This window comes from Anabas testudineus, chromosome 6 (assembly GCF_900324465.2).
Source record: "Anabas testudineus chromosome 6, fAnaTes1.2, whole genome shotgun sequence".
Lineage (NCBI taxonomy): Eukaryota > Metazoa > Chordata > Actinopteri > Anabantiformes > Anabantidae > Anabas > Anabas testudineus.
The window spans coordinates 8886686-8911548 of NC_046615.1; the positions used below are offsets into that span (position 1 = coordinate 8886686).

At 41.6% G+C, this 24863-nt stretch overlaps 1 protein-coding gene across 1 annotated transcript in view; it reads right to left on the reverse strand.

The window, feature by feature from the left end:
* brsk2a (BR serine/threonine kinase 2a) overlaps positions 1–24863 on the reverse strand; it is a 137492-nt gene that overhangs the window by 44319 nt on the left and 68310 nt on the right. Inside the window, exon 2 of the mRNA XM_026364712.1 lies at positions 13215–13309. Coding sequence (XP_026220497.1) covers positions 13215–13309 — 95 coding nt within the window. The remainder of the gene's footprint in view (positions 1–13214; positions 13310–24863) is intronic.

Sequence of the window (24863 nt, forward strand, 5' to 3'; positions counted from 1 at the left end):
GTACCACTTTCTTCACCCTGGAATTTAATTTGGATGTTGTGTTTAAAACAATGTCTAATGTGATTCATCCCTCGTAATCATGGTGTAATTTGCAGGTGCAGCTGGTATGTTAAAACAGAATCTGAAACAAGTATGTGAGAGAGGAGGACTGGGAAGACTGGCGTCACATAGACAAACGTAGTCCCTGGTGCTCGTGTGTCATTTCAAATTCAGAGGACGAGAGCCAGTTTAGCATAGTTCCATTGGCTTGCTATTGATTCTTTAAATTATAGTCTTGGATCTGAATGGCTGAATGGATGAGTAAACAAATCACAGGCGACATCAGTAGTTTTATCACCATGGCTAAGAGTCCAGTGATGGAGGACAGAGGACCAGAGAGAGGCATGCTACAACAAAGACAGCAAAGAGATTAGATTCATGTCACACATGTCACAGAGCGGCTGAACACAAACCAGCCAAAAATCTCAGAGGGGAAAATATTGGATCACAGGCTCTGTCATCTCTCACTCTCCACTTATTGCATCTTGTGCTCTTTCTCCTGCCTCTCTCTCTCATGCACACAGAAAGGAAAACACAGACGTTTCTGTCACCTCCCCTAGGCGAGAAAGTGAATGGTCCCTTGATGCTGAGATCTGAGGATCAAAGTCAACAGGGTAGCCATGTGTGTCAGATATATAATAATAATAAAAAAAAAAAAAAACGTGGGTGGGCTATGCTAACATGGGAGCCACAGTGCACTCAACTACTGCTGGATAGAAAAGGGAAACAAAAGTGTGAGGCTGAAGAGGGATGAGTAAACGTGAGAAAGATGAAGCGCAAGCCATGTAACTCTGTGCAATGGAGAGGACTAAAAGAGAAACGCAGAGGAGAGCGACAGAAGGAGAGCACAGTAGCAGTGCCAGCTTGTCCCCTCTGAGTCTTGCAGCCTCTTTTGTTCCTAATTAACACAACACAAGGAAATGCTAACCTTTTTAGTAGCGCCGTGCCCAAAACAGCCCACAGAGAGTGAAACGATAACAGGTAAGGCAGTGAGGCAGCAACGTTGGAACTAAAGGCATCTGAAAATCCCCCATTCACTGACACTGTACGAGCAAAAGTTCGATTTAAATTTCTGGATTACTTTTCTCTTTCGGTGAAATTACAGTTATCTGAAAGCCTATATACATATTTATATTTATTGCATGTATGTTGGATTTTAACTTTTACAAAAGAATAAAACCTAAAACTGAACTCAAGATAGGATTACAGTGGGACAGGTGTGCTAGATTAATATATCAGACAACATACGAATGAATGGTGAGGTAAAGTATGGATGGGGTAATGGCTGGAGAAAAGGGGACATGTGTCCAACTGTCAGTGAGCAGAAGGGGAGGAGACAGCACAGCTTGGCCACTGGAGCACAGTCAACACCAGTCAGCTCGTCATCCATTCATACTTGTGACATGTGGACACATTAACGCATGATGCACACACGCTGCACACACATGCCCCTGATCACGGCAAGTCATGAGCCACCTCCATCCATCCATATGTCGGCCAGTGAGCCAGTAGGGCAGAATTCATGGTTTTTGCCAAGAGCAGAGGGTAGCCAAGCTGGTGCCTATGCATTCATGTGTGTGTGTGTGTCTGTATACATGCTTACTCATGCATGCTAATGGTAGGGCTGCAGAGTGGATGTAGAGTACTACACATACACTCACTGGCTTATTTGGTACCTCTGCACAATCTAATGCAATCTGATACAGCAGCTCTGCCATGAATTCTACTTTTACAAGTACATTTCTCAGTTTTTGTTGAAACTGTCAGAAAGTTGATTATTATTATTCATAATAATAATAATAATAATAATAATAATAATTATTATTATTATTATTATTATTAGTAGTAGTAGTAGTAGTAGTAGTAGTACATAGACTATAGGCCAAGTGTTTTCCAAAGTGTGTGTCCATGCACTCACTCACTTCCTTTACTTGGTGTGTGAAGGCATGACCATTGCCTTCAAGACAACATTAACATGGGTTTTTGGGAGAACCTGCTTATCCAAAATTGGTTCAGAAATCGACAGAGACAGACTCGAGGCAACGGCTTTAACAGTATTTGTTGAAGAAGCATGTGCGTTAGATAGTTGTGTTATCTCCCACTACTGAGCTAGTTCCACTGAGAGCAAAACAAAATACAAAATAAAATCATATTTCTATGATTCCATTCCAGTCAAAGTCGCTGAACTGAGAAAAACTAATTTCCCTCTTACTTTCATCTTTCTCTGTTTATCGCCTTTCTCTCCACCCAGTGGACCTAGCAAATAACAAATGCATGTGCACACACACAACCAAACACACAAGGAAACACAGTCAACGCAGCAGGGTTTTCTGATAATCACTGTATCAGTCATCCTTTGTGAAGAGGAGGTAAACTCCCCACACGGGGGAGTTTGATCAATGCTAGATGCATGTAAATCGATCAGGACATCAGCTCTGCTAGTTTGCTAGTCCTTATCCTTCATCCATCTCCCACCCTTTCAAATCTCACTCATTACCTCTTTCCACCCAAGACCAATTCTGACACTCCTCCTCCTCTTGCTTTACCACTCATTTATTTTCCGTGTCTCTCATTCTATCTCGCTAATCATGTCGATGATGTGAGCCTGTGCAGCTGACATATCCATCAGGCTGCCACTTAAACAGTGGCAGGCCACATCATTGCACACTAACAGACGTGCTCCTGGATGACCTTGGTCATAATAGAGTTTAAAGGCAGCGGTCTCCCACACCCTGAGGTCAAAACCATGAACCTCCTCAAACCTACTGCATGGGCTGGGTGATGGTAAAGATTGTGTGCATTTGTATGTAAGAGTATGGGAACATTCATGCAAACGCCATCTGCAGGATGAGTGGTTTATCAGTGACAGGCAGGCAGAGAAGGATCCCTTTGGCAGCCATATTTTTGTGTCAGCCGTCTGAAGTGTCTTTTTGTCAACTCATCCAGTCCATCACTGGCTCCCTAAGTGCGGGATATTTCATACAAGAGAAGTGGTAAGGTGACCTTGGACCGTGTGGAGATGTGAAATGTGGATTAATGAACAGCTTTTCACCGACTAGAGAAAGAGAACACAGACCCGAATGTAACGATGAGTGTAACGATCTAAAGGTCATACCAGCTATAAAGTCTAATAACATACAGGAGTCTATATTTGAATGTGAGATAGATGTACTAAAGTGCAACACAGAGACCTGCGATACTCTCAGGATTCTGAAATATTTAGAAAATGCTATATACTAGTAAAAAGTTTATTTTCCTTTTTGAGAACCAACCATAAATTAAGATACCGGCAGTATGATGTAGATTTGTTTCAGTGTAGTGTCAGAGCAAAAGCTTCTCCTCCTATTTTCATACACTTGAAATAAAACTATCACAAAATTGTAAAGTGCACTTTCTTTTTTATTAAACTACATATATCAAGAAAGGAAAGAAAGAGACCTGACTGAGGAATACGTCTCCAATAAACCCAAGTTAGAAACAAAACTTGTATTGGTAAAGTAAAGTGATGTGAAAACAACTTAAAAACAAAGAAAGTCAGTGATGGAGGAGTAATGAGGACTATTTAGTACAGAAATTCAGGTGGACACTGCTTCACTTACTCAAATAATTAGCTCCTTATATGAATACACTGCTTTTTCATTCACACATGAGCCTGGTCAATACTTAGTCAGGCAGAAGAGTCAATACTGGACAGACAGCAGGTCAGGAGGTAAGACCGGGCCACTAAAACAAGCTAAATTAGCTTGAAAGTTTGTAGATAAGTGCAGAATGGCTCTGAAAATGTAATCAGGGAGTTATTTTAGCTTCCAGACTTGTTAAATAGGGCTGAGCACATGTCTTTCACCTATAAGAGCAACACTGCTCTGCTCTGTTGATACTATACTAATAAATATATATACAGATATATAGATATATATTAATCAACCACAAGGGCATCAAAAATATACAATGCCTGGATGTATTTTATCATGTGTTTGTGCATCGTGTCCAGTGTGTGAGAAAAAGAGGAAGTGAGAGGGCATGTTCTTGCGAGTGTGTGAGCACAACAGAGCCATTAACGACAAGCCCCACAGGGATGGAGGTGAAGGGATTGATGGAAGTTAGAAGCATCTTGTTTACATGTTTAACGCATTGACTGCAAAAGCTGAAATATACATCAGGATCTGTCCCAAACTCATTAACGCTACCAAGTCAGAGCTAATTTCCCTGCTTATTTGCCACAGCTGAAAGTGGTAAATGTATGTAGGCTGCGCATAATAAAGAAATAAGGTTGTAGCTGTGGATGTGGTCAAAAACAGAGTTACACATAACTCCATTCTGCAATCCACATATGAAGTGGCAACCTGGACTTCCACCTGACATATTAAGATCATAGATTCAGCTGATAAATGGCTGTTTTGGCCGTATCACGGATGCTTGGCTCAGAATCATTAAATTAATTCAATTTAGGAATAAGTACCATCTAGTATGTGTACACAGTCTGTTTGCATGTAAGTGGCCAAGGAAGTATCACTGTTGGCAGTGCTCTTTGTGGCACGCTTGTCCGCAAGCTGTGATTCACCCGACAACCCTGTCTGTCTGATGTGAGACGACTGCAGACCGAATCCTGCAGCGAGAGGACAGACACAACCTTAAGGTGTGTGCATGTGTATGTGTCGACTCTGAGTAACTAGACAGTGGTCACGGAGGTGTCATTCACGCTGTCATTTATGGTATGTGTGATTTCACACAAAAACAGACACGGAAGTGCGCGCACACACACACACACACACACCAAACATCAGTTACAATAATGACACTGCGTGTAAACAGACATATTGCAGCACTGCTGTTGACAGCGAGTTCACAATTGTCACAAACTGCAGCATACTTCATTGTCCATCAGCTAAGCTCTGCTACAGTGTCACACACAACACAAGCATATCCACACACACCATATTATAGAACCAAGACTTCATACAGGAAATGCACTTCATGTTTACTTTCCATGCTCTACTATTCCACAGCACTGTGCATTGTTTGTATAGCGTAGTGCAGGTACACATAGTTTTGATATAGTAAATGTACTGATGCAGCACAGGGGCTATGAAGACAGCCTTAGAGGATGCTCTGTACCTATTTAATTATCAGTTCTTATTAAAACAAGATGGAAAAAGGTGATCACAACACCCAGTGGGAAACAGAAACAACACAGCCTTCAGTGGGTCCACAGGTAATTTAAACAAACATGGAATCCCAGTGCAAGACGAAGAAATAAGCAGGCATAAAACAGAAAGCTAAACTTTAAAGGGGAACTTTGCTGCTCTCCCCATTAAAGCATCACTTCACTTACAAGGTGAAGAATTGGATAAAGTATGCCCTTCACTGACAAAAGAGAAAAACCAAACCAAAAGCAGCACCAAAGCAACAACAAATAAAGAAAAGGCAAACAAAGCTTTCTCATCTCTCTGACAACACAACGGCTGTTGCCTTTGAAGAGGAGAAACAAATGGCATCGGTTTAGACGTCTGTCTGTCTCCTGTCGCGCTCAATGGGGGATCCTGCTACATCTCGTGTTCTGCAATCCTCCATTTCATTATTGTGTCTGCATTTCACCTCTGTTTTATCTTGATAAGACATATGAGAGGTAAAGTCAGTCAAACAACACTGCGTGTGTTTGATGAGCTGTGTCGCCACAGTGAGCAGCGGCGCTAACAGTCTTACACGTCTCTCCAGGATATGTTAGATCCCGGATTACCACGAGAAACTAAGTGAAACTCGATAATGCAGGTCTCTGGTCAGTGGTATTTAGAGTGAAACAAGTTGTGACACAGGTAAGGGGCAAAAGTTGACGTTCCTTTACAATCCCCAAACATCTTATGCCCTGTAGGTAAAATCTATTTCCAATTTCCGTTTCACTACAGTCTCGTTGCCACTCAATAAAGAGTGGGAAAAAAGTAGATATGCATAGGTTTGAGAGTGGCAACTGGAAACTAAATTAGGTTTGTAATTATGCAGAATATTGAGTGACCTTCATATTGACTGATAACCAACAAAGGGCTTTGCAAGGCCTCACACATTCAAGGAAATCCACATTACTACTTAAGTTCCTAGAGAATGTTATTAGTGAGAAAGGAAGAGTGGGGAAAAAAGACTTTAAAACAACAGGAAGAGAGAGAGATTAGTAATAGACTTTTAGGCAGAACAGTGTGTAAATGTACTGCAGTTTCATGAAGTGGCTTCAAAAAGTAGTCAGACACCTTCACTCTTTGCAGACTTTAAAGTTAAATCGAAAACACTACAAACAGTTATAATGTCCATTTTGTCCATCAAATTACACTCACAGTGTAACCTACAAAGTGAAAACATGTTTTTAGACATTCTGAAAATTTAGCAAAGATCTGTGTCTCATTTCTAAAGTTCAGACCCTTAATTGAGTTCTTTGATTAAACCCCTTTGGCAGCAGTCACAACGCTGACTGTCATATACCTTTTATTCAAAGTGCCTTTTGTCAAACCACTCTTTCACAAAGGCCTGATTGATGGAGTACTACCTACTAAGACTGATGTCTTTCCAGTAGATTTTCCTACTTTTGTAGAGGACTTCTGAAGCTCCCTCAGATCAAATTTTGGACTCCTGGTCACCAGCCTAAACAGCCTTTTATTACCTGGTTATTATGTTTGGCAGTGCATCTAACTCTCAGAGCCCTGTTGTTTCCCGACGTGTATTATTTCACAAACGTTGAGGCCACTGTGCTCCTGAGAACATTTAAAGCTTTCAAAACAGTTTTATACCATTGTGCTGTATCACAGATTGTCTACCAAGAGTGTATTGGGTTGTTTTATGTCCTGATGCAGTATAAACTGTGGGACCTTATGTGTATGTACCTCTCTGAACTCTCTACCAACTTCAATCTGCCACAAGTGGACTTTAATCAAGTTCCACACACAACCCCAGGGTAATTAAAGCAAACAGGGTGCACTTAAACACAGTTTGGACTGCTGCAGGAAAGAGTCTTTTTACAGTTGTAGTAGATTTGATTTTTATTAAATGTGCAAAGAATATCGAAAACGTGTTCAATTTGTCATTAAGGGTTATTGAGGGCAAAAAATGTCAATATTATCAGTTTAGAATTGAACCAACAACAAAACAACATGTGATGAAGGGGTCTACATATGTTCTGAAGCTTAAATTAGCTTGAAAAAGTCTAATGTTGACTTTATTGGATTTGACCCCAATTAAGAAATAAACTAAACTTTTATAATCTTTTTAATTAAAAATTCCCTCTCTGTTTAAATGCAGATATACATTGATGAGTGGAAGAAGCAGTTAAGTAACAGCAGGCAAGTTGGTAATTGTACAGTCTCTGTGCAGTCAGCCTGTTAAGATCAAACTGTGTCCTAAGCCTTGTGGCTCTGCACCATACAAAGCTGATGGATCAACACGCTGGGGCACAACATATGAAACCCATTTATTTTAAAGGGTGTCTGCACTCACTCTGCAGCACCAGCACACACACACACACACACACACACATATACCTGTCCACACACAACATAAAGTTAAAGAGGATGCGTGCATGTTGGAGGCATTTCTCTATCAGACTCACTCGCGGCACAACAGAGATGGGCGAGAATGGCCAATCTATAATCATTAGTAGGGAAGAGCCGAGATGGGGGGGAAAGAAAGCTACAGTGCTGTCACTGAGGTGTCAGAATAACAAGATTAGACCTTGTGTGATTCATCTATGGCCATGGCATTCTGCTCCTCAACCGCCCACCACAATCTCTGTCGTCTGGGATTCTCAATCTTTATTTCTTGCATTTCTTTGCCTCTTTAATCCAAAATTCTCATTTTAGATGTTGTGCATCTTGAACTTGGATACCACTGTGTCAAATGTTGATCGTGTATGAAAATGACTCATGTTTTGTTATTTAGACTAGGCTACACACAGATGCACTGAATGGAGAGATTGTACAGCACAGTAGATGCACTGCAGTATAGAGGAGACAAAACATAATGTCATTTGCTAGAAAGGAAAATACGTACTTCTAAAGTACTTCTCTTGTTAATTAACACAAAAAGAAGAGTATTATCCTCACCCTCAAATTTCAGACCATCTTAGCTTATGCAGCTCCATACCTTGGCAGTGGCACTGCCTTGTTGTTCTCAGCTATTACTTGCAGGGTCTTTAGCATAGCTCTTCAATTATTTGCTTCAGGGCGCAATTATACTACAGACTTCTCCATCTCCAAGCTTTCTTTTTTCTCTCTCTCTCTCTCTCACACACAGACACACACAGGTCTTCTATGAAATGTTATAACTGACATCAAGGACGGAGTTAGTAAACCACACATAACCTCACTGCCCTAAAAAAAAAAATCAAAAGCGCAGCATCCTTTTGAAAGATGTCTCTTGCACAATACATCCATCCAAAGCATTCTAACTTCATGTTCCCCATCCTTTCTAACCGTCCTCAGACGGGCTCCTCCCTTCCCCTCTGTCTTCCTTCATCCTGCACTCCATCCCACTTCTCTCTTCTTCTCTCTGTCGTTCTCTCTCTGGGCTTGGGGACAGTAGAGTGACTTTGAAATTGTGCCGCTTCAGGAGGAAAGTGAGTCACTCTGGCTAATTAGTTGTCCTTATCCCAACAGCAGCAGCCGCCACCAGCTCACTGGCTCAGAGGGAGGAACAGTGTAGGCACTAACTGCAACTACCAACTGCTGCATGCTAAAGATACCCTATTCCCTCTGCTGGTTGTTAGTGCTGGCAGCTAGCAACAATTTAACCCACCCAGAGACTAAAGTGCAGATTATAGAGCATAATGATAGGTAATATGGAATGAAATACGGCACAGAAAATGTTCTGCTACAACCTAAAGATTGTCAGACTATAACATATTGCAGTGTCAAGATATGACAGTGTCTGTTTTTCCCACACTATTGTCAGGAGTTTTACAGTACGTGCTCGAAAGCGCCTACTGTACTACTGCTGCTGAGTTTCTCAATCTTTTCTGGCTTGCAACTCAAGTTTTGTTTCAAAGAAATCTCATGACAACAGCAATTATAGAGTTGTCACATTGTTGTGACAGGAGTGTGCAAGAAGTCCCATCTTGCATAAAATCAGTGTCTCACAATAGACAGGGATATGTTAGTCTTATATATCCTGCGGCTCACTCAGCATTTTGACATCCCTATAGGAAAAAGGGGGATTTTTCTAACTTATGGTGAATACATACTATTACTTATTTTTTAAATATGACTTTTGTGATTTCATGTGCAGCAACGCATAAATATCAAACTAACGGTACCACAAGAAAACACAGACATCTTGTGCCTACTATTATCTTTCCCACAGCATGTCCATCTCCCTCTCTCTCGAGTCGTGCTCTCTTTCACAGGGCTTCTCTCCCTCTCTCTCTCTCCACCCCACGACCCAGAGACATGAAATCGAAATCGCTGAGTTTCAGAAACATTAACCACTCCCTCTGGATACAAACACACACACACACACACACACACACACACACACACACACACACACACACACACACACACACACACACACACACTCAAAGTGTTGGTCCTGGGCTTCGCTATGCATCAGTTCAACACACTCCCATTCTGTTTGGCCTTAGTGACAACTACCGCTGACATACTGTCATATGTGCACATATAGTGTATTCTCTTTCTGTCGGTTTCTCTCTTATCATTTGAAACATGACAGGCAGCCACTTCCCACTGACAGAGATTCTTATTACTATTCAAGTAACTCCATTGTTAGGTTTTTCTGCTTAGATGTGGAAAAAAAAATGCACTGGGCTGCTCTTGCTCTTTGAAGTAGTCAAGGCTCATTCCCTGGATACAAACTGACATGAAGTTCATAGACAAATTCATTATCCAAGACAATTCAGTGTCTTTCTGGCCCGTAGTGTCGTAACCTATGGGGCTGTGGACTAAAGAGTTCAACATTAGTTATATAAAGTTCAGCACACAGTGAGTGGAGGAAAGGCCTCTCTCTGGCAGATATTCTGAGATAATTAATTCAACCCGTCTCCTGATCTCCTCAGACCCCTGACACCCAAGGCTAATCAGGGGAAGGACAGGAATAGTGGGATGATTTGTGTCATGAAGGATGTGTCCGTGCACACACACATCTGAATACGTGTGTGTCTATATGTGGCTCGTGTACCCACATTGTTATAATTGTTGTGTGCGTATGTATGGCGTGTACTGTATGTGCGTTTCTGTGTGTGCATGTACGCATAAGTGTGTGTTGTCAGCTGTGTTTTACAGACACACACACACACACCTGTCCAGGAGAGTCAGATTCTCCCCTAATGGCACCATAGGGATCCAAAACATTAGCATATTTAAAGGTGACATTTTGCAGTCTGAGTCTTGCAGTAGAGAGTAGCCGGATCACTCTGACACTCTGACAGTCACACAGGCAGGCGGGTGAACAGACACATAAAACTGTGAAGTGCAACACAATGGGAATATGGGAATGGGGCTGCTGGATTTGGGTCAGAAAACACCTGTCCAGCTGCAGTATGAAGCCTTACAGTTAGGAAGAGACTTTTCTATGATGTGACACCAATGTTGGTCTATCCCAGAACTAGAGGGAACTTTACCAGTAACCATGTAGTCTATCACATGCCACAGATTTTCCTGCGTATAACCACATTGTACACTGACACAATGAGGCTCTGCATTATACCTGAGACCTAAAGGTTCCAACCAACCAACCAAGACACAAAAACACACACGCAAGAATCCCGACACACAAACTTATATTTATAGAATATAAATTGGATTTCCAAAGCCTGTGAAATAATGCATTAGTTTATCCCGGTTACATGGGAATGACACACAGCACAAACCCCCACACACAAACACACACACACACCTGATCAGCAATCTCAATCTTCTCTCACCCTAGCTAAAACAAGTACAGACAGACAAAACGCTCACACATGTGATGTGAAAGCACCTGATTCACAATGAGAAAAGAAATTGGAATTTATTCCTATGTGAAATAATGATTGTTCATAATTTTATACCATTTATTCACAAATTTTAAAGATACAGAATTTAAATATTTCTTTCAAAGCAACACAACTACCCCATTTCTGCTTCACAATTCATTTCCTGTTGGCACATGCATGAACAAACACCTGCTGTTACACACATACACACACACACACACCACGGGCCAGCAGTTGAGAAAAGAATGACAATGGCTGAGTTCAGTAATTGGCTCTGAACTGCAGTTTCAGCAGAAGTCCTGCTCCTGTCGGAAACCTGTCAGTGTTTGGCATCTGTTACTATCATCTTCCACTGTAGGACAGCGTGAGGTGGAACACCTGGGTCGGGACATGATCCTGCTACCCTCCTCTCTGCTGTCACATGTTACAATGGTTCCACCAACCACTTCTGCTACGACTAATAATACTTCTGTCACCACCGAGGCAATAGAAATGACCAAGCTTTCCATGATGCATACATTAGACTGCACGTTGAACACAAAGAGAGACAGAAAGAGAGCAACATCTGGAACAGGACAGCAGTGAATGAAAAAGAGTCAGGGAGGCATCGACACAGCAAGGAGCTGATTAATGCCAACTGTTTATCAAACAGCAATATCTGAACACAGAGAACACACGCAGGGTTTTTCATCTAAAGTCTAATGATGTCGCCACAGAAGTAATGCAAAATGGAAGGATCTTACATTTGCAGATAACCTGAAACTGTGAACACACCCATCCGCTTCCTGCTTTCCAGCTCATAGGCAAACAATTACAGAAGGGTCTCCTCTCTGTGTGTGTCCGGTGCAAGACAATTTTCAGGTTGTAGCATCTTGTTGTCCTTTATCTTCTTGTTCTCCTCAGTTTCTTTACAACTATTCCATCAACATGAGGGCCAATTTTGCAGCAAGCCAATTTTGAGCAGGCACTGAATAGAGCTGCCCAGCAGGAGCCTTGGGACGTAATAAAGGAAAAAAAGAAAACTCCCTGCTGTACTCTTCAAAGAGGCTGTGTGGATAACTGGACAAATTATGAACAGAAATTCTTCACCCAGAAGATTTTGGAGTGTTTTGGAGTGAGCGTATAGTAATTATAGTTGTTATCTTACCCCTGGATTTATTGGACCCTCTGACCCCTGGCATAGGAGACCAGCAGACAGTTAGCAGCTTTAAATTTTGAGCCAGCAGCTCCTCTCTTCATGAGGTGATATCATGATATAAATTGCTGCTATTAAAACATTTTTGCAGGTTGAGATATTGATTTATGCTAAAATATAGACTTCACTTAAGCGCCTACTTTTGATTTTTTCAAATGCTAACCCAGATTGTATGTGTTAAAGGAACATCACTACTTACACATTGAAGGGAGAGTTTCCCTCTTCCTACAGTGTTTCTTCATTCAGCTGATCAGCTGGATATTAAGATTTAGGGAAAAGAGTAGAACGAAGGTTCCCAGCCAGAATTCAACACGGTTGAACACTGTGGCTAAAAATTCTGAACAATGGAATTTACTAAAGTTAGAAAGGCTGTTGGAAATGTCTGATTTAAAAGCAAGCAGTGGGATTTGCATCAGCTGGAATAGCTGTAATAGTAGTGGCTCTATTGCGTTGTCTGTTTGATTCCTCTTTGATTTGGCTCCTTGACCTCCCTGTGGGCCTGATAATTTCACTATTTTAAATAATTATATTAAAACAAAGCATGAAAATGCCTAATTTTATAGTTTGTATGATATTAACAAGTTCATTCTAAGTTGCACAATACATCTGACATAGCCTAGATCTGCTATCCATGTTGGCTAGTGGTACTATATTATAGATTTAATGTACAGGGCTTAAAACGATAAAACGTGAACTAGTGATATGATGTTTTATCATTCAAGAGGCTGATTGGTAATTTCTATAATAGTTAGGAACAATATTACTAGACCGTATTATTCAGTAACTAGGGTAAAAAGCCTTCAAACATTGTTTTGTTTTCCATCCAATAGTGAGCATGGCTCAGCTCTGTAATCAGGTTAATAAATGCAAAATAAATGCTATTTTTTCACATACATATACAATAATAGCTTGTAAAAAAACAAAAAGGTTAGTAGAGTGAACAGCTTCAAAGACCCCACTTGTAAACAAATTAAAGCCCTGTGAGGACAGAAAGCTGACCTCATGCAAACTTACCTTCATTAGTACTGACTCGCTGAGTTTCTCTCGATTGACGATCTTTATGGCGACTTTCTGGCACGTTACACAGTGGACTCCAAGCTTCACCAATCCTGCAAAACAATCAGGAAAGAAATGGGTTAAACACATTGCTTGGATGTTTGCACTTAGGACTAATAGCACAGTGATATGTGTTCGGGTGACATCAAGGAAGCACATGATAATTATCACTGTAGTGAATAGAGGTCTCTAGAAAGCACATTATGAGAAGACATTTAAAATGGACTGCTGGATTAAAGTGATTTGTGAAGAAAATTGAGGATTTGTTTTGATGCACATTGACCATACAAATCTAAAATGGCTGGTGACCTCATGTACAGATAATGACTTCTGAAGTGTAGACACTTCCTTAAATACACTGCCCTCTGGGGTTTATGTGAGTCATAGAGGCCGTAAGTGAACGAGCCATTTGTGTTATTGATTCCTATAATAACCGCTGTAATACAAGTCATGTTGAGTTAGCTAAAACTGACAATAAAAGGCAGAGGTAACAAACAGAGGCGTTATAAAGCCACAGGTCAGATATTAAACAGATCTCATTATTGACCAGGGCTCAAAAATGACAAGAATGAAACAATGCACTGAACTGTGGGAGAGTGAATTAGCATGCCACATTTCAACAGCCCAGCAGAAAACATTACCCTTTTACCTCACAACACAAACACGCTGCCGCATGGTGAGCGATTTGAATGTTTGATACATCATAGCGCTCAGTTCTAGTGGGAGCCAAAGACAAACTCACATAAACCCTGTGATTCAAACCCACAAGCTCAGAAGCATCTCCTCTGTTTTTTGCCTCAGTAAAGATCCCCAGGTATACTTAGTTAAATGATCAGCCAAAACAATGTAGAAAACAAGCAGGGATACCTCAATGAGTGTACAGTTACAGGGGAACAAAGTGGTGTGTCTGTGTGTATTTGATACAGGGGGAGCCATGACAACAGCACCAATCCATTTTCTGCCAGGAACCACAGAGCTGCGCACACATTACAAAGATGTTTGCATCAGATAGATTACTTACAAAGTGAAACAAACAGACATCCCTACACAAACAAATGCCAGCTCTCTATTATTGATTTCCCTGATGGCCCCGTGGTGCTGCAGGGACTTGGAGACGACAGAAGATGATTTTTAACTTTGTAAACTACAGCATTTGAACTCTCTCTAATGGCTGGCACACCGAATTTACAGAAGCGCTGAAGTGGAATAATGCGAACGCTTTGATTTCTTGCCACTGTCATGCTGGCAGAGATGGAGATGGTGGAATTAAGTTTATTAGTGTTACTATAATGAACCTAAGACTGAAATGGTGCAGCACTACTCTATAAGAAACACGTCGATGAAGAGAAGTAATGTCCTGCAGCAAACTGGCTGGCTGACATGAACCAGACTTACGTGGGTTTGTAGCTCGTTCTCCCACTGTCTCTCTCACAGTTTGATTTCTATATGAACCAGCAGAAGAGGAGAGTCAATGGGCTTTGAGGAGGCGGTGAAAGCAGAAACAAGTGTTCTGACGCCACAGAAATGTCAAGGAGGTTGAGGGAGAGATGGAAGCGGCAGTGGAGAGGGACAAGAGAAAAGAAGTAAATAAAAAAAAAGAAAAGCACATGAAAGATGGGAAAAAGGGAAAGTGATTGAGAGTCAGGGATAGCACATTATTCAAATGACAGGCCAGAGATAATTAAGCAATAATGGAGAGCATTGTGTGGGAGTGAGGCTCTGGCTTGGGAGTTGAGGGGCCGCGGGGCCTAAGAGTGGAGACACGCGGAGGGAGAGAGAATGACAGAGTGAATGAGAGAGACAGGAAGGAAGTGAATGTTACACAAGAAGAAGATAAAAGATGTAAAAAGATTCAAGAAAAGAGGTTGAAGCAGCTGGGAAGGAGGGGGGGGGGGACGACGACAGACAAACCCATTAGCCCTGTGATGGTAATCATATGTTAATGGCTGCTATAGAGAGGCTCATAAGTCATGATAAACACATTAAAGAGAAAATATCTGCCTGCAAACACATGAAAAGTTAACTGGATTATTTGCCTCGCTATCCATCTTCCTCCACTGCCTGTGTTTTTGTGAGCAGAGGGCACATTAGCAAGAGAGAAATGTGCACGGGAACACAGCGCATTATGATTTTACAACCACTTTGTGTATGGATCGAAATGAACTCTTACAAGGAAGTTCAGTACATAATAGACTGGGGCATTAGCCTCTTTTATACAGCAAACATAAACATCTTGTGACCTAAAACAACAACAATAGAACATCCCAAAATATATTTAACATAAGCCTGAATTAAAAATGTGGCAGACAGAACTGGCCCACTGGCCCACATAATTGCATATTTGTTTATTTTGCGTCTTCCAACACAAAATAGATGCATGTTAGGATGACATTTCTCACATTATTTGCCACTTAATTAGTCATGTTGTCATAACTAATTAACATCAGGTCCTCTATCACACAAAACCAACGGCTCAGTCACCTACAGGTGATTGCTAGACACTCCACATGTCCCTTTCACCTGTCCGTGACGATAACCCTAAGCAAACCCTTGCAGCTCAACCTGGACTAGCAAGGCTGTCCATGACATGCCCAGGAAGGCTCCAGTGTTTTCTCTGGATCTGGCCTGGCTGAGCAGGTAGGCTGCCTGTGAACATGGCTTCAAACACAAGGCTTTGACTGAAAGCACAGAGGATCAGAGTCTCACGTGGGGAGGCAAGATTAGATGAGAGAAGATTACTGCTGCTGTTGCCCACGAGTCATTATCTATGATTGTGTTTGTGAGCATATTTACTATGTTTAATATGATCTCTGCAGTTGCATTGGGAAAAATATAAATATATATAAATTATATATATATATATATATATATATATATATATATATATATATATATATAAATATATATATATATATATATATATATAATGTGTGTATATACAATCATGCAAGTGTATACCTGTGTGTACAGCTGGTAGCTTTATAAGTGTAAAGCACATGTACTGTATATAGGCACATTTTGGATTGTATTATTGTGCTCCTCCTCTGGGGAGGACAGCACAGTGTTGTGATTAAGTGTCACACATAAAGTAGGTAATTTATTAACTGGATCAGGGACACACGTGTAGAATGGTACTGTCACGCATACTGTACACTTCAATGCTTTTCATTAACAGACATTATGGACAAAAGCAGGCTGTGCAACAGACATGAATCAGCAAGTGAATCAATCTCTCTCTCTTGCTCTGCTCCTAAATTACCGTCATCAAAGGCTCTCGGCTTTACAACTATGTCAGAATAATGACACCAGCCAGGGACTTACGGTCCGGAGAGGCACCATCGACTGACCCCTGGCCCCTATCCCAGCTCCACACTCTTTACTTTCCATGCGCCTCTGTGATTAATGATCTAATGCGGGACGGACTGCTGGAGGAAGACACAGAATGGGAACTTTGGTCTATGGCTCAGCGAGCATCAGAGCTGAGCAGCTTTTTGCTGCGCTGTGCTAAAAGCTGCTGCATTGCTTTTAAAATCATCTCCCCGCAGGATTTGATAAATCAGGATTGGGTAATAAAGTTTTGAGTAAAAGGTGAGAGGCGTTCGCAGAGCCTGGCGAAGAGAACTGAGGGTCAAGACGTAAAGATTCAAACTATAAAGAAAAGAAAAAAGGAATGCCAAAACTGGGAACCATAGCTGTGTAGTGAATTGGCATTAATGAAATGAATTAATTAACAAGAATATATGCACAGCTGAGAAAGTGTTACTAATTATCCACTTGTCAAAAACTAAAAAAAACATGCTGACAGTGTGTCTCCTCCTCTGCCTCATTGAGACACTATTGATTTAGTAGGCAGCTTTTTGCCCCACTTCACTGTCTCTTCAAGTGATTGTGTGTTCATGGTTTCACAGTGAAAAGCATCTCTCATGTCAGAGCATATTCATCATGGAAGCATGTCGTTTTACCTTTAAGGAGAAGACTGAATTAGGAGAGGGATTCAAAGGGTATTTTTAACCTGACATAATCAACCCATGGCAAGTGACAGGTGAAAGTAACCAACTTTGTGGCTCCAGAACGTGCTAGTTATTACTTACTCAGGAGTTTAATACTGTAAGTGTTATAAGTGATGTTGTTGATCATATATGCTAAAACCAAGCTGAGAGAAATACAGTATATGGGGCTCTTTGAGGTACTACATGTTTTACAGCAGGGATGTGTATCTGGCTGAGCTTTGCTGCAGAAGGAGCTGTGTATAGCACTTTATTTAAATCCTTTAACTTGTTATGGGAGTTCCCAGTAGGCCTTCGTTGGCATGTTTATGTTTTCCTTGCTTTGCCTTCCCTTGGAGCTGTTTAGCCTGGCATAGCAGCAGGGAAACCTTCAGTCCCAGTGAGAGAAACCCTACGGTATTTCTTCAGAGTTATCTTGTGAGAATTCTTCCTGTTCCATCTTCTAAAGCACACTGATCAGCGGTCGGTTAATTACTTGTCGTTGTGAGATATCCAGAGGGGAGCAGCTATGAGCGTTAAAGGACCCTAACTTTGACTCGTTTGCCATTGATCTAAAACACTGCTAAGGAACCAAGAAGAGTAGCAGTGAGTGGACAGGAACACCCTGACTTGTGTTTGGGCCTAGGACAGTGTCCACCTGCTATGCACACACACACACACTCAGTGTTTTCAGATTTACTCTCTTAACAGCACTGGCATCCATGAGGTTAAAGATCGTTACTGGAAAGCTCAATTTCCATCTGGAGGGGACTGGGAGAGGAGAGGATGAAAAAGAGATGTCTCCATTTGCTCACCTCTCTCACTTTCAAACTTGATCTTTCTGAAGCCCAAAGCCAACGCTGGCAGATGGTAGTAGCTTATGCTGGCTTAGCTTTCACTCCCTGAGGCGCAAGCTCTGAGAAGCTCCCTGCCCTTAGGCACAGATCTTTGAGCTGCTTTTCACTTCTGCTCTCTAACCCTAAATGCTGTATGTGAGGGCTACTGCCCTGCCCTGGTATCAGTGGTCAGTGCTTGCTCCTATAGCTTCTTCTGGTCATATGGAAAACCTCCTGCATCACGTCATGAGAATCCCCTTCACCAAGGTAACAGCCTAGAGTCAAGACCTAATACCAACCAACCACTGTTGGGTAGATACGGTAACAGTGTGTGCGCTGCCTGCACACAGATTCACTGACACACAAGGACTTAATAAGCAGAAATGTTAAACAACTAATTTCAATTATGATCTATTCAGTTTTGTTAGCATCACATATTACACTAAATACAGACTTTCTGCAACATTAAACTGTGGGTGGTGACTAGAATAGAAATACATATATTTCCTTGTAGCTCAGCTGTACATATTTCATTACAGCTTGCAGGTGCTGCTGGTGACAAAGTGCCAAACACAAATGGCAAATTAACAACTTTATATAGTATGTGCGCAATTATAGAAGACAGTAAAAGAGTAAATCTGGGCTTGCTGCAGAATTTAAAAAATGAAGGTACTTTAATAAAACCAAAATAAAATCTAAATTACTTTCAAAAAAATATTTTTATAATTTAGTTTAATGTTTGGCATGACCTCATTACTACAGAACATGCTATGTGGAACACAGTTTTTATATGAATCATGGGACTACAGATGCACAGACAGCAAATCCCTGCGTCAAAATCTCTCTCAACTATTTCACTGTTTCTAGTTTGTTACCCAGTTACTCTATATTTTTCCTCTTTCCCTGGTTTCTCAAGTTCTGCCAAGTTTTGCTCTCATTGCTTTTTTTTTATCCATCAGTGTTTTCTGACTCGTTTATCCCCGTCTTTCTCTCCTCTCATCTACCCAGAGAAGGAGAGAAAAAGAGAGAACACACCATCAGAAAGCAGTTGAGTCATACTGTGCAGGAGGGAGACAGCATGTCGAAGATCAAACAATTCTCATTCACTACTCGGCGAATGCGCTCTCTCTGTCTCGCCTTCTCCCACCACCTCTTTTTCTTCCCTCTTCATTCACTAAATCTCCCTCCATCTCCTCCGTTCCCCCCACGTCATCCACCTTTTCCGATCTTTTTGCATTTGCAGTCAGCCGTGACGTTAGTCTAACCAGCCCGAATTCCCCTGCAACCCTCTAAACCCTACCAGCCGAAGTAACGGCACCAACATCAGTAACAGCAGAGGCGCAGACCAACAGAACAGCTTCAAAAGCAGGAAGAGCAGTTTAGCCCTGGAGCACTGAGGCGAGAAGGGAGGCACACTGACGCACGCATACAGAAACTGTTTATTTGGCCTGCGTGAAATAAGACATTTGCTCAACAGCTCTGTTATAAGCCAACTCCCTGCACAAAACAGGGATCTCTTGGTAAATACAATAATAATGATACTTTGCTGAAGTTTCTTTTCCTCTGTCTCCCTTTCAAGAGCACCCTGGAGACGATTAGGTACTTGAACCCACAGCTGAAGGGCATTTCTTAGTTCATTAACACTGTCTTTTATTCTAACAATGATCCCGTGTGCTTTGACTGTTAAGTGATGGAGAGTGCACTCCATTATTATTCTTGAATAATACAGATTTACACCATTAACTCCCTTTACTCAAGTATTAGCATCTGTTCTCCCTGTATGTGTGTGTTCATATGTAAATGCAGTGCAGCTTTGGTTAGTTTTGGCTTTTTGGGTTATAGGGAGAGGGGAAGGCCAATTCCATTACAGCATTTACATAATACAGCCACAACAAACACAAACAGAGCGAAACAGGGTGTAAGGCGTAATGCTGGGTAGCTTCAAGGCTGTAGTCTATTTTTTCACATTCTGAAACAAGTATGAGGACGACTGAGGGGATCGCCCAAAGGCAGCAGCTACTGAGTGATGCACTTAGTTATCTAACAAGCTCTCTGATTGGCATATCCTACAAAATTCCCATCTTTTTCTGCATCAGCCTCATCGCCATGTAAATATATGCACAAATGCATACTCAGACGTTCGTCACCTGCATGGCAGAAAACTGAAGCTTCACGCGCTCTTTTTTTTTGCCCAATAAGGCAAACAAGTACCATTGCCAGAGGTAACTGAAGTGTGAGTGCACAGCAGAAAATAGCTCAGCAAGTTCAGACTGTTTTCTATTTGACTGTGCAAAAAGGTTTTAGATGCTATTCATTGATGAAAACATATTGCACACATACCAAATATTCTTCTGTTTGACAGATAGCCACTGTCTGTAGTGATAAACAAAACATATTTGACTGAATTCTGCTGCTGCAGATTTTGTAGATTAAACCAAACAGAATTCAAGGAGAACTTTTTGAGGGTAGAGATTTTTTGCTTCTTGTGACGAGACAGTCTCCCCATTAAGTTGATCAGAGGCAGTGATCTCTCTGAATCTCTCTGCTGAGATGTCATTGCAGATTCAAAATACTCCACTCTAAATTTTGGTCTGATGTGACTGAAGGTCAGGCCACAGAGCCGAGCGAGAGTGACACTCATAGAGGAATGTTCTGCCTGAATCCCAAACTGGAACATCAGAGCAAACATGATGAAAGGAGAAATGGAAAGAACAAATAAAAAAAAATAAAAAAAGAAGAAGAAGGCTGCAACAATGACGCCAATCACAGTGAGATGAAGAAATACTGGTAGGGATAGATATATAGAGAAATGCTGAGAGCGAGACACAGTCAAAATATGGAGAGAAAGTGGGGCCTAGGAGGGTGGGGCGTGGAGACTCAGATCTATTTTTAATGCCTCTGACTGGGGATCAGCAAAAGGAATGTATAATTACAGCCTCATGAATAATGCAAGCAGGCTTCTTTTAATTAGCCACACTAGGCCCAATGCAGCAACCACAGCAGACGGGACAAACATGCACAAGTATGTACGTACACTCACACACACAAATGGATAAGATGTCCACAGAAAAAAAAAAAAAAACATTTTACCAGTGTGCATTTGTGTGTCACATTTGAAACACAAGTGTGTGTATGCTAAACATGCACTCACACATTCAACCGGGGAGACGGGAGTCAAATGAAAAGGCGAAATGATGAGCTAAGGATTGGTGCCTCGGTGATGACTCTCTGATAAGCTTCACAAGTGAGAGAAACCCCTAGACACCACTGAAAGAGCTGCACACTGCCTGCCTGTCATGTGTTAGATAACCTGCAATATAAAAGTATGAATTATTAAAAATCTGACTCAATCATATTACACAACCTTGTTGTAACCATAGAAAGACTTGCTATGCTGTGGCAGTGTGCTATTATTGCAATTTTTTTTCACACACACGTATGCTTGCGCACGCAGATACGCAAGCACAAACGAAAATAAAAAACATGGTAAATCTGGCATGCCATTCAGACAGGACAATTGTGTGGGCTGGAAGAAAGAGGAAGAGGAAATCTGACTCTAAGAAGCAGTTAATCAAACCTTGCTCATCTATAATTCAGCTTGAGTTATTTAATTAATTGAAAGTGTTTGGGTTGTGTATTCTGCATCTTCATTATCGCACACGGATCAAACCGGAACAGACTTTCAGTGAGACGTGTTCTCATCAGCCTGTCTTAATAACCAGCTTTCTACCCAACGAAGATTGAAATGGATGGTCAAAGCTCAACCTAGAAAAACTCAGCTGAAGTCTCTCCGCACATCAAGAGAAGGCAGGAAGCTTGATCCAAGTTGGAACGACACATCAAGACGCCGGCAGGATGTTGTTTGGTTTTAATCTGGCAACTCAACTTCTTCCATCTTCAGAGCCCTCATTTGTAAGCTAATTTGTGGCTGGCAAAGACAGGCTTGAGTATGGGAGAGGATATTGGATGTAATTCAGTGTCTCACTCCATCTTCGTTTGCTGATTGGAGTTTAATTGGCAATGGGTGCTGAGTTCCCACTTTGGGGCAGGCAGGGGAGATGATGGCTTGAGTACACAGACTAAAAATGAGTCCTGATATGATGTCTTAACAGGGAAAGCAAGAGGCACGCACTCAGAGATACAAGATTTACTTTTGACATTCAGCTTTCCCCATAAATATGCATGAAAACACAAAAAACAGCAGGAAGTATTGTCCAAGGTGAGAATAGACCCCGCTATTATGGTCAGCGTGCACCGAGGTGGTTCCTTTATGTGCCCAAAGGGTGCAGATATAGGACAAAACCATTTTCTATAGGGGCTGAGTGTGTATGATTGTGTTCAAGGTAAGGGGGCAACCTCCTAGTGTGTGACCTCAATACTTCCAGACTTTTTCTGATCAAAAGTTAAACTGTTACAAGAAACATCTCAACAAACGCCTGGCTCCATTTTAAAAAGCAGCCAGCTTCTGTAGTACTGATCATTCTGCCGACACGATTTGAGTTTTTCCACTTCGCTAACACAACAAAAACACAACAAAGAGATTGAAAGCATATTGCTTTAGTTCTTTTTTAGAGGTTGAGAATAGCTGTGCACATCAAATCATTGGTGAATTAGTGGATCATTATATGGACAATAAAACCGTTTGAATCTTGTATGTCTATGCATTTACATTTACAAGTTATTAGTGTGCTGAGTTGAGTGAACATGACTCATCTGATTTGAATGTTTTCCTAATCCATGTTAAATATGCGTTCTGCTGAGCACGATAAAACAGTCATTCAGGCTTTTCAGGCTTATTTACCTTGTATTTTAAAGAGACATTACATGTTTTTGCTGAGAGCTGATTTCCCACCAGCTACACATGCTGTTTTAATTTTGCTTCACCCAGTCAAGCATGGACTCACTAGTGACTCCGAGTGAAGCCAAGCCGCTCACTGCAAGCTTCCTCTGGCATATTTTGCTTATTCATAACATAACAAATTAATTTAGTGGTAAAGGGAAGTCTCTGGAGGGGCGGGGGCTGCAGAGGAAGGTGGGAACGGGAGTGAAAACAGTGTGTGGAGGAATTAAATATATGGTAAGCGGAGAGAGGTGCTGTGGAGAGAGGATGAGCTAGTAATTACCCCAACAGCCACTGGTGGAGCTGTTGACATCTCTCTCGACGAGTGGGATAATTTGAATGACTCTTCTAACTAAATCAATGAGTCAGTGGCAGCTAGCTCATTACCCAAGCCACCGCTGCATTTCAATGAGGCAACAAGGGATTTTCTATTAGCCAACGATTGCCAGATCCCTGTGTCTCTCCGGCTTTCCCTCGCGTGCTACTTCCTCCTCTATCATTTTCACTTTGTCCTCTATTCCCTCTCCTCAGTCAATCAGTCACTCTTCCTTCCCAATCAGTCTCCCCTTGTTTTTGTTGTTGCCTTGTACGTCTGTGTTTCTGCAACCCCCACTCCCATTTTTCCCAAGGGACGTGAGAATGGATGGCTCTGCGGTTGCATCATGTATTCCTACCATAACAGCAGTGGTTTGTGTTTGTCTGTGCCTATATAAGTGAGAGTTTGTAAGAAAATATCCAATTCCAAAAGATGGGAGACAAAAAGAGAACATTTTACTAAGGTAAAGTAAGCCGAGCTCTGACCTGCCTCAGCTCTCCTCAGCTTGTCTGTAATTACCAGAGATCTGTGTGTGTGTATGTGTATGTGTGCGCACACATGTGTGTGTATAAGCGGTGCACACGTGTGTTCCTGTGAGTAACATACCACTGCTGAATGGAAATGAAAGCAGTTCTGGAGAAATGCCAAAGCCCAGATTGCCTGCTTTCTCAAAGACAGGGCTCACGTCACAGGGCTTGGAACATTGCCTTGTACATAAAGTGCAGATACACACAAAAGTGGACATTCGCACACAGCACAGGTGCACGGCAGGCACACATACACAGCCGCACAGGGAAGTACTGAAAGAAAGTATACACGGCAGAAGACCAAGGGCACTTCACCAAGAGTCCATTTCACCTGGCCTTTTCACTGAACAAACACTGATCTGAGAGGGAGATGTCTAACAAAGTCAAAAAAAAAAAAAAAAACTCAAATGGCAAAATGAAATAAAATAAAGAGGAGAAGAGAAAAGCAAGGCTGAAAAGTATATTCGAGAGAGAGGCGACAGAGTGCTCCACCGAGGGAAACAGAGAGCAGAGAGACATCTGTTCTACACAACTTCAGGGGGCTTTTACTCTGATGTCAGCCTGTCACCACATACAGGACCACAGGAGGAGATACATGCCGAGAATACACACACAAACACACACCAGCCCTATACCATCCAATACCTGGCTTCCTACTCCTCTCTCAAGCTTTCCGTCTCCCTCCTGCATGAAGATCCAGAGCTAAAACCAACCTTTGCAAAGAGACAAGGAGGACTATGAGGCTTGCGTCATCTCCTCCTCTCACTTGATCTCTGTAAGCTATTCAAATTTGGCTATAATAACGAGCTTTTCACAAGTGCTTCTGATCAATTCTACACACCTTTTCTGTCAAATGCCTGAACATTAGTAACACCTCAATGAGGACAAATGAGCTTTTTGCTGAACTAACCTTAATCAATAAAATCGGAATCGTCTTCATTAGTTTGGCGTTTTCAAAATGCCATTGCCCATTATGTGACATCTGACTGCAGCCCCTAGCCGACTGCAGCAGCAGTGAACTTTTGGAGACCTCTGGTGTTGTCTTGTTCATCTCAAAGGCCATCACTGGGGAAAATACTGCAGTCATTAAAATGATAATGAT